General features: G+C 43.3%; 1 protein-coding gene across 4 annotated transcripts in view; it reads right to left on the reverse strand.

The window, feature by feature from the left end:
- The window catches only part of APLP2 (amyloid beta precursor like protein 2), a 79,701-nt gene that overhangs the window by 30,931 nt on the left and 35,246 nt on the right, over window positions 1-13,524 (reverse strand). For all 4 annotated transcript variants that reach the window (XM_045783740.2, XM_045783739.2, XM_045783738.2 and 1 more), the window contains exons 2-3: window positions 6,777-6,950; window positions 5,595-5,718 (exon numbers count right to left, since the gene is read on the reverse strand). In XM_045783740.2, the coding sequence (XP_045639696.1) occupies window positions 5,595-5,718; window positions 6,777-6,950 (298 nt within the window). The remainder of the gene's footprint in view (window positions 1-5,594; window positions 5,719-6,776; window positions 6,951-13,524) is intronic.

The following is a 13,524-nucleotide window of genomic DNA, read 5'->3' on the forward strand; positions in this document are numbered from 1 at the left end:
GCATTCGCAAACTGCTTTCCAAGCATGCTCACCAGGACATCCCTCTCTCCCCTCAACCTAGCAAAAAAACAACGACAAACAAAACTAGTGCCTGAGGACATAGGTAAGGACTCTGGGACACCCAAACCAATTAATATGGGCGACCCAACCAATACAGACAGATTCTGTTTTCCCCAGCTCCCGTCGCCTCACCTTCTGGCCTGCCTGCCTACCCATGCTTTGGGTTTGCTAGGCAGTAATTATCTTTTTTATTGTTATTTTTTTAAGCAAGCTCTACACCCAACATGGGGCTCAAACTCACAACGCCGAGATCAAGAGCTGCATGCTCTACTGACTGAGCCAGCCAGGCACCCCATTAGCTAGTAATATCGTCAAGGGGGTCTCAGGGCTGAAGCTAACCACACTTCTGCCGTCACTTTATTCCAACATGTGGTTTTCACCTTAATGTGTACAAGAAGAGTTACTGTGGTTACTTCTGGCGAATGAAATGTACAAGACTCTTACTTTTTACTGCATCCAGGTTTTGTACAGTTTGTATTTAAAAGAATTGTGTATGGTTGTGTAACTCACTGACTCTACTATAAACCATTAAACTATATACTTCAAATGGGTGAATTATATAGAATGTGAATTATATCTCAACAAGCTTGTTTAAAAAAAAAAAAAAAAAAGGCAGAGCCTGACTAGGAAGCCTGGGTGACTCAGTAGATTGAGTATCCAACTCCTGATTTCAGCTTAGGTCACGATCTCAGGGTGGTGAGATCGAGCCCCGCATCGGGCTCTGTGCTGGCGTGGGGCTGATGCTCAGGATTCTCCCTCCCCCTCTCCCTCTGCTCCTCCCCGTCTCTTGCTTGCACTCTCTCTTTCTCTCAAAAACAAAAAAAGCAAAGACTGATTATTTACAGGAGATACTGAGCAAATAAATATACTGAGGATAATGGAATTGGAAACATCAATATGAGCTACTGTTTCTAAAAAATCTGCATGGGTGGACCTAGAAGCAACAATATCCTAGTACAGTAAGTACACATAATGCCCAGACTTGGTTTCTAAATACCACTCTCCACTGAAAGAAACCAGGGCGTCCTGGAGAAATGGAAGATTCCAGGGGTAGAATCAGGAAAATAAAGGATCCGTCTGCATCATCTTTCTGTCAAATCTGGACAGTGAGTCCATAAGGAGATAGATGAATGCAGACACCATCTCAGCCAGGTGATAATAGTTACCACGGGTAACGGAACAAACCGATATCCTGCAACTCCTAACATCACGCAGCCAGAACGCATCTGTGGTAGCCTCTCAAAAATGCAAAATCCAAAGAATCATAAGAGGCGCCTGCCTGGCTCAGTCGGTTAAGCGTCTGACTCTCAATCTCAGGGTCATGAGTTCAACCCCCGTGTTGGGCATGGAGCCTACTTTAAAAAAAAAAAAAAAAAAGAGAGAGAGAGAGAGAGAGAGAGAGAGGATCATAAGACAAACCCAAACTGCAAGGCATTTCCACAAAGTAATTTGTACTCTTTAAAAATGTCAAGGTCATGAAAGACAAGGAGACTAAATTCAATGTGTGATATTGAATTAGATCCTGGCATTACTGGATAAAAGGTGACACTTGAATAGGGTCTGCAGATTATAGATTTAGATCAATGATAATTTCCTGATTTTGATGATGTGGTTATATAGGAGAATGTTTCTAGAAAATCTACACTGAAATCCTAAGGGATTAAAAAGACACCAACTTAAATAACTCAAACGCAAAAACCCAGCAATGGAGGGCGAGGGTTGAGGGCGTTGGGGGAGCGAATACAGTTAATTTTACCATATTACTCAAATGGTAACAGTTGGAAAATCTGAAATCTGAGAAAAGAGTATATGGGAACTCTGTACAATTTTTTTTTTTTAAAGATTTTTATTTATTTATTTGACAGAGATAGAGACAGCCAGCGAGAGAGGGAACACAAGCAGGGGGAGTGGGAGAGGAAGAAGCAGGCTCATAGCGGAGGAGCCTCATGTGAGGCTTGATCCCATAGCGCCGGGATCACGCCCTGAGCCGAAGGCAGACGCTTAACCGCTGTGCCACCCAGGCGCCCCTCTGTACAATTTTTCTAACCATTTTGTAAACTTGAAATTATTTTTAAATTATTCTTAATTTTAAAAGGCAAAAGGAACTCTAAAAGACTATCACCAAAATGCTTTCCAAGAGTATGGAAAAAAGAAAGTGGTGCTCATTTTTTTTTTTTTTTTGAAGATTTTATTTATTTATTTGACAGAGAGAGAGGCAGCAAGAGAGGGAACACAAGAGGGGGAGTGGGGGAGGGAGAAGCAGGCTTCCCACTGAGCAGGGAGCCCCATGCGGGGCTCGATCCCAGAACGCTGGGATCATGACCTGAGCTGAAGGCTGACGCTTAACGACTGAACCACCCAGGTGCCCCGAAAGTGGTGCTAATTATTAACCAAGATCAGTTCTACCGGGGTGCTCTAAGAGGAGATGGGGGGGGACAGCAGACAGACATTAAAATCTACTACTTAAGGAGCACCTGGGTAGCTCAGTTGGTTAAGCGTCTGCCTTGGACTCAGGTCATGATCCCAGGGTCCTGGGAATCCCTGCTCGGCAGGGAGTCTGCTTCTCCCTCTCTCTCTGCCCCCACCCCTGCTCATGCTCACTCGCTCGCTCTCAAATAAATAAAATCTTAAAAAATAAATGAAATCTACTTCTTAAATGATGACAAGGAAGAATTGGCAGTATTTCTGTCCTGCTACTCCAGTTACCTGGTCCCTTACTAGCAACTGCATGTCTTTTAGAACACCGATGGACGGCTCTACTTACTGGCTAAGAAGTTGTCCAAATGGATACAGGTGTAAACATAAAAAATTGTCTGAATTAAACATCAACGACCATATAATACTTTATTCAGTGACCACATGCAAAGAAAATAAGTTGATGGTCAAACTGTCCTTTATGCATTTAATTAACAACAATATCATTTTACTGTTTGGTTCTTAACACTGAAAAATTCAAACTACATACAGCATATTGGAAAATAAAGCAACAGAATAAGATTTTTGTCCTGTACCAGCTACAGTAAGGTCTTGTCTTATAATTATCATCAAAAAGTGTATCCTCTGTTCTAGACACTGTCACTGTCATAGAGGACAAAAAGGACTAAAGCAGGGTCCCTGGTTTCACAGTGTTTACAGCAAAGCTGCAGAAAGATACAGAAACAGATCATCACCATACAGGGTGACAGATGCAATGGCAACAGTGGGCGAATTTCAGAAATCTGCCTATCTGGATAGCAAATATAACCAGGAGGGAAAGTTTTCTTTAAAGGAGGCAGCCCCTCGCCTGGATGGCTCAGTCAGTTGAACATCTGACTCTTGATTTCCGCTCAGGTCATGATCTTGGTGTCATGAGATCAAGCACCCCCCACTCCCCGTTGGGTTCTGTCCTCGGGGGGGGGGGGGGAGTCTGCTTGAGATTCTCCCTCTTCCTCTGCCCTTCCCCCACCCACCTCACCCCACCCCTGTGCTGGCTCACACCTCTCTCTCTCTCTCTCTCTAATAAATAAATAAATCTTTAAAAATAAAATAAATAAAAGAAAGGAGGCAGCCCCTGAAGTAAGCCTTGAAGGGAGAACTTCCCAAGCAAAAGAGAACACCATTGTCACCGTCCAGGCAGGAAAGGACGAACGGCCGGGGACCAGAGCAGCGGGAATCCGATGGGGAAAAAAAGGATGTAAGCCAGACATTCCCAACTTTCAAGTCACAGCACCCTGTGTGTCTCAGTAATATTTTCATAGCACTTCCAGGCCAAAAGAATACCCAAAAGCTTAGGTAGTTAGGTCCAACCACTTAGTAAGCCCTCGTGCCCTAACCCCTTAGTGCTTGCTGGGCACTGCACAACTCCTCCAACGTTGCCATCAACTGAACACCAGCACCCTTCCTTCTCCTCCTGCTGGCGTGACGCTGGCTCTTCAACCCAGCAACCACTAAAACACCGGTCCAGAAAGACCAGAGGTCACTGAAAGGAATGGAGCCACAGAATGTTGAAACTGTGAATACCTCCAGCTAGTAGTTCATGGGATGTCTGAGAGAGGCCTCCTTTGAACATCAAAAATATCCCACAATGCTCGCACCCTGAGTTTGCTCCAATGCCCCGGGGTGCCTCCATGCACAGTTTGGGAACCATGCAGAGACGCCATATTGAAGAGGTACGAATCAGGCTTGAAAACTGACTGGATGTGGGGAGATAAAGGTCTCCCAGATATCCAGATCAGAGTTCTGGGTGAGGAGTGGAGCCATGACAAAGAGTATGTAGGAGGGGAGCAGACGGGGCATAACAATGCAAAGGGAAGAAACGACTGCAAGTACTATCTATGGTCTACAAATACTCAAAACTACACTCTCGTTTCATTTAGTTCACGAATTTTATAGAGAGTGAACGAAACCTCATACCCGGAGATTTCTGAGAGCCAGATGGAATGGGAGAACATCCTTACACCACACCACACCAAAGGCTTCCAGGTTTCACACGATGACTGCACGATGCGGCGTCTTAGAGTAAAGGGTGCTAGGCATCTGCGCTGTCCCTCTCTCCCCCTACTGAATCCTTTAAAACAGTAACTGCTACATATTTTAAACACTGTTATTTAGGTGCTGACTCTCCGTGTTATTTTGATACATGTGAGAATGAGAAAAGCAACTCCTTCCACTTTAGGAAACGTTTTAATGAAGGGAGGAAGTCGAGCAAGTTAAATTAATGGCTAAAATTAAATACATCTATGAACTACCCAGAATGCCTGTTAATGCTGTATCTATGTTAACCCTATCCTGGATCATCAAAAATCAACTGTTTTGACCTTTCAAGCTTCTATAACCACATCTGTTCCTGAATCTCCCAGACGACACAGGTGTGAGTATATGTGGATGTCCCGGTGATGCGTGCTTAGGATGACGAATGCATTAACTGGGTAAGCGTCTGAAGCAACAACTGCTTCTGGGTAATAAAAACTTCTTGCTCAGTGGTAGTCAAGTTAGCTCTGTTGACACCAACCACAGGGACAGAAACCCCCGTAGCTGTCGTGGGCCCTTCAAAACGGCAGGCGGCCCAGGGCTGTGCACAGACAGCTGAGTCACTTCTCCTGAAAACTCCCACAGGTCTGGTCTCGCTAGCAACACAGGGTTTCAGTACCTTGCCAAATGTGTACAGATGAAGTAAGAGGAAGCGAAGACTCCATTCCTTGGGCTGCTCAGTCCAACTCACTACTATGACTACAAAATGGGAATTTCAAACATCAGTGTGAGGCAAAGCGGGGCTGCTCTGAGGGCAGCACTCTGACTCAACGCCGTGCAAAAAGCTCGTGCTTAAAAGACAGAGGCTGCCCACATCGGGAGGGGTCACGACCATCAAAGACAAGTCACCCGCTGACCCTAGAAAGCAGTAAATATTCAAAAAAGAAGTCCCACAATACATTCCTGCAGCCCTCGGCTTTGTGACAAATGTAGAGACTTCACTGTGAGGCCAGAGAAAATTGCATGTAAAACTGAGCGCCCTCCGCTTCCTGCGGAGTAACCAAGAGCATCTAAGGGACACGCACCGAGACACTTAAACGGTATCACGATGTGAGTCTTGCACTGCTTTTTGTCCCTCCGGCACCAGTTGTCGACACTGACGGGCTCATTTGCTTCCATCACGTTTGTGATCTGTAGCTCTGGATACATCTGCAAAGGAAAGAAAAGACATGCACAATAAATGGACTTTATCCATAATAAATGGACACTCGTTTGCAAGTAAGGATGCCTGGTGTCAGTACCGTCATTCTGCTCTGTAAATCTCAACGTCCACTCTGCTACTCCTGGTTCTAACTGAACCCCCCGAGTAAAACCATCCTGTAACTATTAGTTTCTTTTGACAGGGAGATTTCTGACCACTTCTAAGGCACTCTCTTAAAAAGAAAGGGGGGGGTGCGGCAATCTTTATTTAAGGACATACAAAAGCAGCAAGCTCTCAAGCCCAAAATAAATCTATTCGGTATCAAGTCCACTTGTAGGGTGCTTGTAAATAGCTGAGAAGAAAAACACATTAAAAGGCAAGTCCAGGGGCGCCTGGGTAGCTCAGCCAGTTAGGTGTCTACCTTTGGCATCCTGGGATCGAGCCCCACATCAGGGAGCCTGCTTCTCCCTCTGCCTGCCACTCCCTGCTTGTGCTCTCTCTCTCTCAAATGAATAAATAAAATATTTTAAAAAATAAATAATTAAAATTAAAAAAAAAAAAAAGGCAAGTCCATGGAAATGTCTGATGAAATCAGAGAATAATACTTAACCCTGGCCCTCTAGGCTAATCTTGGTAAGAAGTTAAAACATCTCCTACCCTTTCCTAGGTCACGTTTTGACCTAAAAGGTGAGTTGAGTCAGATCTGAGATTACCACTTACAATACCGGTGGCTTTCCATCAGCAAGTGGAAAGCCAAGAGAACCGGGCTTTACTAGCATACACATGACGTGTTTGGCTTCACATCCTCCCAGAGGAAGTGAGAAGCCAGGAGAACCAGGTTTTACTCGTACGGTTCCCGCCAAGCTTCTGCCCTGTTCCCTCCTGAAAGAACCTAGAGCTCGCAGCGCGCACAGGCAAAGCCTCTGACAAGTCTCAGTCATGTCATATATATTTAGAAATAAAAGGCCCGGGGCTCCGTCATTAGCAACGTGGTCTTCTAAGGTAAAGAGGGTCAAGCTTGACCCAGAAAAAAAAAGCCGTTTTCACGTTCTGGCAACACTCTTACCTCCTGACAGTACTGAAGAACTTCTTCTTTTGTTCCAAAGCAGCTCTTAGTGCCTGTTGGGTCCGGTTCCCATTTCCCAGTCTGAATGTTCACATGCATATTTAACTTCCCACAAAACATTGCAATTTGAGGCTCAGCGACAGCAAACCCTGTTCCAGCATTGGCTGCAAGAGCCTACCGAAGGGGGAAAAAAAATCCACGTTTACTCCAAAAAAGCTGGCACAAATGCACAGTCATCCAATGGTTTGTGACAGTAGAGCTGATCTTTTAAAACTTCATTATTTATTATTTTTATCTTCATAAACAAATCCTTTTCCCAGGAGTTAGGCCAGAAAAAAACGACGACTATTGGACTTACATGATCAAAGCGAAAGGTCAACAGAAAATCGAACCCCCACTCCCCACCTGGACACTTCTGACTTGGGAACCTATAATCCAACTTCCATCTGCTCTACTATGAGCACATCTACTTCCCATTCCTCAACAGAGTAAGCCATGAAAGTATCGGAAGGCTGAAGTTCCAGTAATTCCCCCACCCAACACAATTTTGTGGGGCAGCTACTAGCTTGCAAGGCAACATGCTAAATGCCTAGGTCACAAGAGTGAGCAAAAAGTGATGGTCCCTGCTCTCACGGGGCTTACGGTCTAGCCCAACAGTCCACACTCACACATGAGAAAGTGTGACCACATTCCCGGATGTCCTGCGAAGGAAAAGAATCCAGCGCTGAAGCAGCAGGCAGGAAGGGAATTTAACTTAGGTTTGGGTAGGAGGTGGTCAGAGAAGACTCCTGAGAGCAGTACTTGAGAACTTCCCGTGTAGAGAGAATGGAGACAGAGAGGCGGACAACAGCAGAAGGGTGGAGAGGCATGAAGGGACAAGCCTACACAGTGCGTGAACCAAGAAAGGACTCTGTCTTTATCACTGAGGTGCTGGGAGGTTTTAAGCACGAAGTTAATATTTTCAAAATGCAGCTGTGATACTTTTTCTGGTTGCAAGATGGCAAAGAGATTGAAAGGGAACAAGTGTATGCAGGGGAGGGCTCAGGAAGCTGGAGCTGCAGACTCAGAGAGAGAAGGGGGCAGAGAGAGGGGGTGGGGGAGGATGGTACCTTGGACTAGGGCAGTACAGCGGAGAAACGGATTTAAGAGATCAGACGGCACAAGTGGCAAGACTTGGTGACAGATTAGCTGGGGGGGGTGGTGAGGAAGATGTCAAGCACAGCTAGTATCTCTCAATGAGTGATGGAATCATTCATGGAAGTGGAACACTAAAACGGAACACTGAAGCGGACTTCATGAGCAATTTTAACTTGTATTAGATAAAAATAATCAATGATCCCATTGTCTTTCTTTGGTTAGTATCCTCTTCTTTGTGAAAAGATGATAGCCACTAAGAGATCACAAATTACAGGTGAGAAGTAACAGTTAGGCATTATGACAGTTAAGGCTCCTACAAAGTCTTGTGTTCTAGAAAAAACACAGGCATCCCAGCATCTAGAAATACACTGATATTGATGATTACAGCCACAATGGAGTTTTGTGGTCTCCCCTAATGTAAAAGGTCTTTCAAAATAAAAATTAAACAGTTTCTTAAAATGTTAAAACTTGGCGGATAGGGTTAAAGATTGTATGGTCTATCACGTTGCTCTTATTAAAAAGAGCAATTAACATAAAATGGTTTTCCAATTAACAGAAAGGGTAGCTTTGACTTTTATAATATATGGGAAATATATGCTTTCTAAGCAACTCTCATTTATTTGTGGTGATGGACGACACAGACATTAATGGTCCTTCCAATCAGACTACATTTGATTCTGAAATACATTATAACCTTTCTCCAGGAAAAATTTGCCACCCTCCACGCATTTTGCTTAGGAACATATTAAAATAAGCCCGCTTTCTACCAGTACAAGAGAAGAAAGCACAGACACTTGTTGGATAGCTAGGAGAAAGCTAATTTGGGTTGAAAATATTGCCAAGATCAATCAGGGTTGAAAGAATACCTCGATTAAAGCCAACGGAAGAACAATTAGCAACTTTATCAACTAGAATTGATTGTAGTCCTACTGTGATGATTCATCATTTATTAAAGTAGAAGGCAGAACCTTATGCCTTCCACGTAACTGCATATAAAGCTATAGGCTGATAAGAAAAAGAAAGAAAAGGGGGGCCTGGCTCAGTCAGTAGAGCACAGGACTCTTGGTCTCAGGGTTGTGAGTTCAGGCCCCACGTTGGGTGTGGAGATTACTAAAAATCTTTAGAAAAAAGAAAAAGAAAGAATATTTAAGGACATCTGTGGAAAGAAACACACACTTATTTATAGGCAATACTCTAATGGTATATTAATTCAAACCAATCATTAAAAGGGGTAAGGACACACAAGGCAGATGTGTTTAATTCTCACACTGAGTTCAATATGTGTGCCAAAATGCCTCTTCTACTGGCCATTCTTCTTTTGAGAGCCATATCTAAGGATTATGGCTAGAATGCTGGATTACGATATGGAGGAAAATGGGTATACATAAATGGGTTAATACCGAGACAAAGGCAAAGAAACCCAGGGACACTTTTATCTACTGAAACCAGTGTTTTCCTAAGTTCTTTCCTTCCTACCTCAAAAGCCCAGACAGAAATAAAGAAAATCGAGAAAGATATGATAAATATATAAGCAAGAAAGCCAAAGCCATAGGTCAAAAGGAAATAATTAAACCACCACAGTTAAATCTAAAAGATGTGGGGCAATAATTCCTAAATTCTCTCTATTCCTTTGTATAGTTTATTTATTTTTAAGAGGTTTTTTTTAGAGGGGGAGGGGCAGAGGGAGAGAGAGAAATCTTAAGTAGACTCCACACCGAGAACAGAGCCTGACACAGGGCTCCATCCCATGACCCTGAGATCACGCACGACCTGAGCAGAAATCAAGAGTCTGATGCTTAACTGACTGAGCCACCTAGGCGCCCCTTTAAGATTTTAAGCAATCTCTACCCCCAACATGGGGCTCGAACCCACAACCCCAAGATCAAGAGCTGCACACTCCACTGTCTGAGCCAGCCAGGTGGCCTTGTATATTTTAACATTAAAAGCAGCTATTAAACAAACAGGATTTCGGGTGTGGGAGAAGTTCTGGGGGGAGGGGGCATTAACCTCTTCAATTGTAAACATGAAATCAGGTAAGAAACAGTGTCGATGAGTTAGTTACTGTGAGATCACCAGAGCCACAGACGTGGAGTGGTCGAAAGCGTGCAGGCAGCCACTTATCAGCACCAAAGATTATGTTCCACATGTTACTCATTATGGTTGTTGGCTAAAAGACCACAAGAGCTCCAACTGTATAAATGTTCAGTTTATGGGTCAACCACTAAGGTCAATACATCAGTGATGAGTGCATTTGATCTTTGTGCTGAGATGGTCAGCATCGCCTTCCCTAAAGAGAATCTAAAATACCGGAGGTTAAGGCTACAGGAAGAGGCAGCGAAGCAGCAGCCCCTCACATCAGTTACCACCAAGAAAGAGGAGAGTAAGTGGAATCACTCCAGACAGCTAATATGCTGCAGGGATTCACTTTTGAGTTCAGAAAGATTAATCCTTGTGGTCATCAGAGACTCTCAAGAAGGTATCATCTGAAATATAAAAAGCCTCTGTGGACCATGTCTAGGAATCAACTAATCAAACATATCCCAACCTTACCTAGACGATAATAGGATCGGTTTTGTTCTGTGATGTTTGTACTCCTTTCCTCTGAAAATGCCCTTATTTAATGTGCTCCCACTTTCTTAAGCACACACTGTGCCTGGATCCATTACATCAATGTATAAATCAATCTGTTTCCTAATCTAACATGCTACAAATGGGATTTCACTGCCAAGTCAGCACTTCTGACATCCTGTGAACCTGGAATCCTCTACGAAAGAAAATTAATGCCCTATGCTTTGGCACTTAAGCCGGTCCTTGTGATCTATGCACATTGCAGCACTTTTAAGGCTTTGAAAACAAATTGCATCAATTGCTTCCCAGCCCAGTGCTTCCATTTTACTTAATAATTCATTCTTAATAAGAAATTCCATTTTATTAATTTGGCTCAGCGGAAAGAGTTTCGCTTTACGAGGACAGAAACTCAACTTGGTAAAAAGTGCTTCTAGTAACTTGGTTGAGAAGCTGATATGGCTTAAAGCAAGAAATAAATATAAGTAAATCTAAATCTGAGCCTAACCTAAATGAGGGCCTTTAATGATCATCTCCAGAGATGCAGCTCCGGGGCCCACCTCCCCCACCACCCCTTCATGAAGGGGCTCAGGACCACTGCAGCACCCCCAGTCCAAAGCGAAATGTAAGCCCAGTATTTCCTTCCTCAATGAAACGATCATCTCAGAAGCTAATTTGGCTCCAGGGTTTGGGAAAGTGCCTGCTGTGGAGGGAGCATCTTCTGAAGAGGACGGTTTTATCCCCTTACTGAGTGAATCATGTTTCCTCGGATAGGAAGGTGCTGCAATACAGGCAGGCAAGCGGTCCAGCTTCGCCCCAGGAAGGCCAGTTAACACAGTCCCAGTATGAATAAATACTGAATGACGCATGCCTTCGAAGCATCTAGTTACCTACCTGCAGGGTAGTGATAGCAAAAGGCACAACACTCATCATCAAAGACCTTCCATTTGTAAAGAAAAAGTCAGCAAAAGGACAGTCTATTAATGGGTGCCAAGATCCTATGTATTCATTCGTGTTTGTTCAAGTTCTGCCTGGCATTTCATGATTCGTAAGTTAAAATGACTTAAACCTTTGTCCACCAGCCTGCACCTAAGCCATCGTTTTAAAGTATCTCCCCAAGGTAGTGATGACTACAAAAGGGAAGAAGCATTACTGCACAGTGGGCACACTGCCCTCACCAGCAGTAAGCCGCGTAAGACAACCGATGAGCAAAGACGGACGGACTCTTCCATTTCGCAAGACCGAGGAGATGCAACACGGGAGCCAAGGCAGGATCCTGGGGCAGGAAATCGACGTCAGTGAGAAAACTGGAGTAATTATTTAAATAAGGTCTGAGTCAGTTAATGATTGCGTACCAGTGTTAATTTCCCAGTTTTGACAATTGCACGGCGGTTGTGTCAGATGTGAAGATTAGGGGAAGCCTGGGAAGAGTATATACAGGGGAAATCTGTAGAATTTTTGCAACTTCAAAGAAACTCTAAAGTTAGTTCAAAATAAAGTGGCTTGGGTTTTTTAAATCTTGTTTATCACCCGCTTGCATTTTGACTATGGCTGCATGGTTTCAATCTGTCATAAAGAGAAGACACACTTTTAGGTCAGGACACTAGTAAGTTACAATCAGAGTAGGCCAATACCTGAGAAACAAACTATTTATTCTGAACACACGAGCATACATCCTAATGGAGTAAAACCCTGTGTGTGCAGGTAATAAATTCTCTCCAGTGGGAGGACTATTATGATTCTGCCGAGAGCCTAATACATATGAAAGTCCTCTTTTGTTACTGTCAAAAGGATGACTGGAGTTCGGAGCCTTTAGCATATCTTCATCAGCAGTAAAGAAGTGAAGCTTTCAATTTAAAACAAGCTTCAAACATTTCAACCCACTATTTAATAAAATAGCAGGATTCCTGTTAGGCATTTTCCAGTTTTAGTGGCAAACTGAGAAAACCTGTTCTTAAAAGTGACAGTTTGCATCACACCAACCGAAACTCCTTAGCCGTGGTTTTTGGTGGGGTGTTTTTTTTTTTTTTTTTTTTGGTTTTGTTTTGGGGTTTTTTGTTTTTGTTTTTGTTTTTTTTTACATTTGAACTTAATCCTAATTAGAAACTGGTGAATTAGGTTTAGGGAGCAAACTCTGAATGCAAAAAGCCATTATTTTTCCACTGACATATGCCAGCTGTTAGGTATTATTTTCAAAGGCAGTAATTTATACAAATAATCTCTGCTTTATTAGAGCTCTAAATATTAAAGTATAAATGAGGTATCATTTCCAAGATTAAAAATGGTTTAGACTGTCTCCAAGGCTTTTCATAGGAACACAGTAATTTGTTCATCCGGATTACACTGGTTGGTAAGGATCCAAGCCCCAAGATTTAAGAGAGCTCTGTTATGTATCCCCAAGATGAGAACAAAGAGTCTTCTACAAAGAAAGATATTGAAAAATACATAAATACATAAAATACTTTTATGTTAAAAAAAAAAAAGACGAAGAATAGTGTTTATGGATCTAAAATTCTCCAGTGGACGGGTTCTGTACTGGCTCCTTTCTTTCCAATTGCCCATAATAGGAACCCTAAGAAACCGATTCCAGCAGGTACGGAGACAAGCCTTGACCGACCGTTCATCCTCTCTCATTGCACTCCTGACCTCAGAGGAAGTGCCTGAGGTCATGGGCAAGGGCAAGGGCTTTAAAAGGAGGGCAGACCCTGACAGAGTTCCAGTCCCATCAGGGACTAGCTGTGCCGCCTTTGGCAGATCACGTAACCTCTCTGGACCTCAGTTTCTTCATCTATACGATGCTCACAGTAGTAACTGCTCATCATAGTGTTGTCTTGAGGCTTAAGTGAGTTTAAATGAGCACATAAGCAAAGTGCCTGAAATAGTGATTGCTCTATAGAAAAGAGTTCTTCAAATGTTCATGGCCGTTGTTATCAGGTTTAAATTTCTTTATTTGTAAAACAGGGCTCCTAACATACCTATATCTCTCAGGCCTGTTGTGGGGATTAAATTAAGACGTTGCCCAGGAGCAGGAAGCCCGATGCCTGCC

The sequence above is a fragment of the Ursus americanus genome, chromosome 16 (genome assembly GCF_024610735.1).
Source record: "Ursus americanus isolate L20-20 chromosome 16, mUrsAme1.1.p, whole genome shotgun sequence".
Classification (NCBI taxonomy): Eukaryota; Metazoa; Chordata; class Mammalia; order Carnivora; family Ursidae; genus Ursus; species Ursus americanus.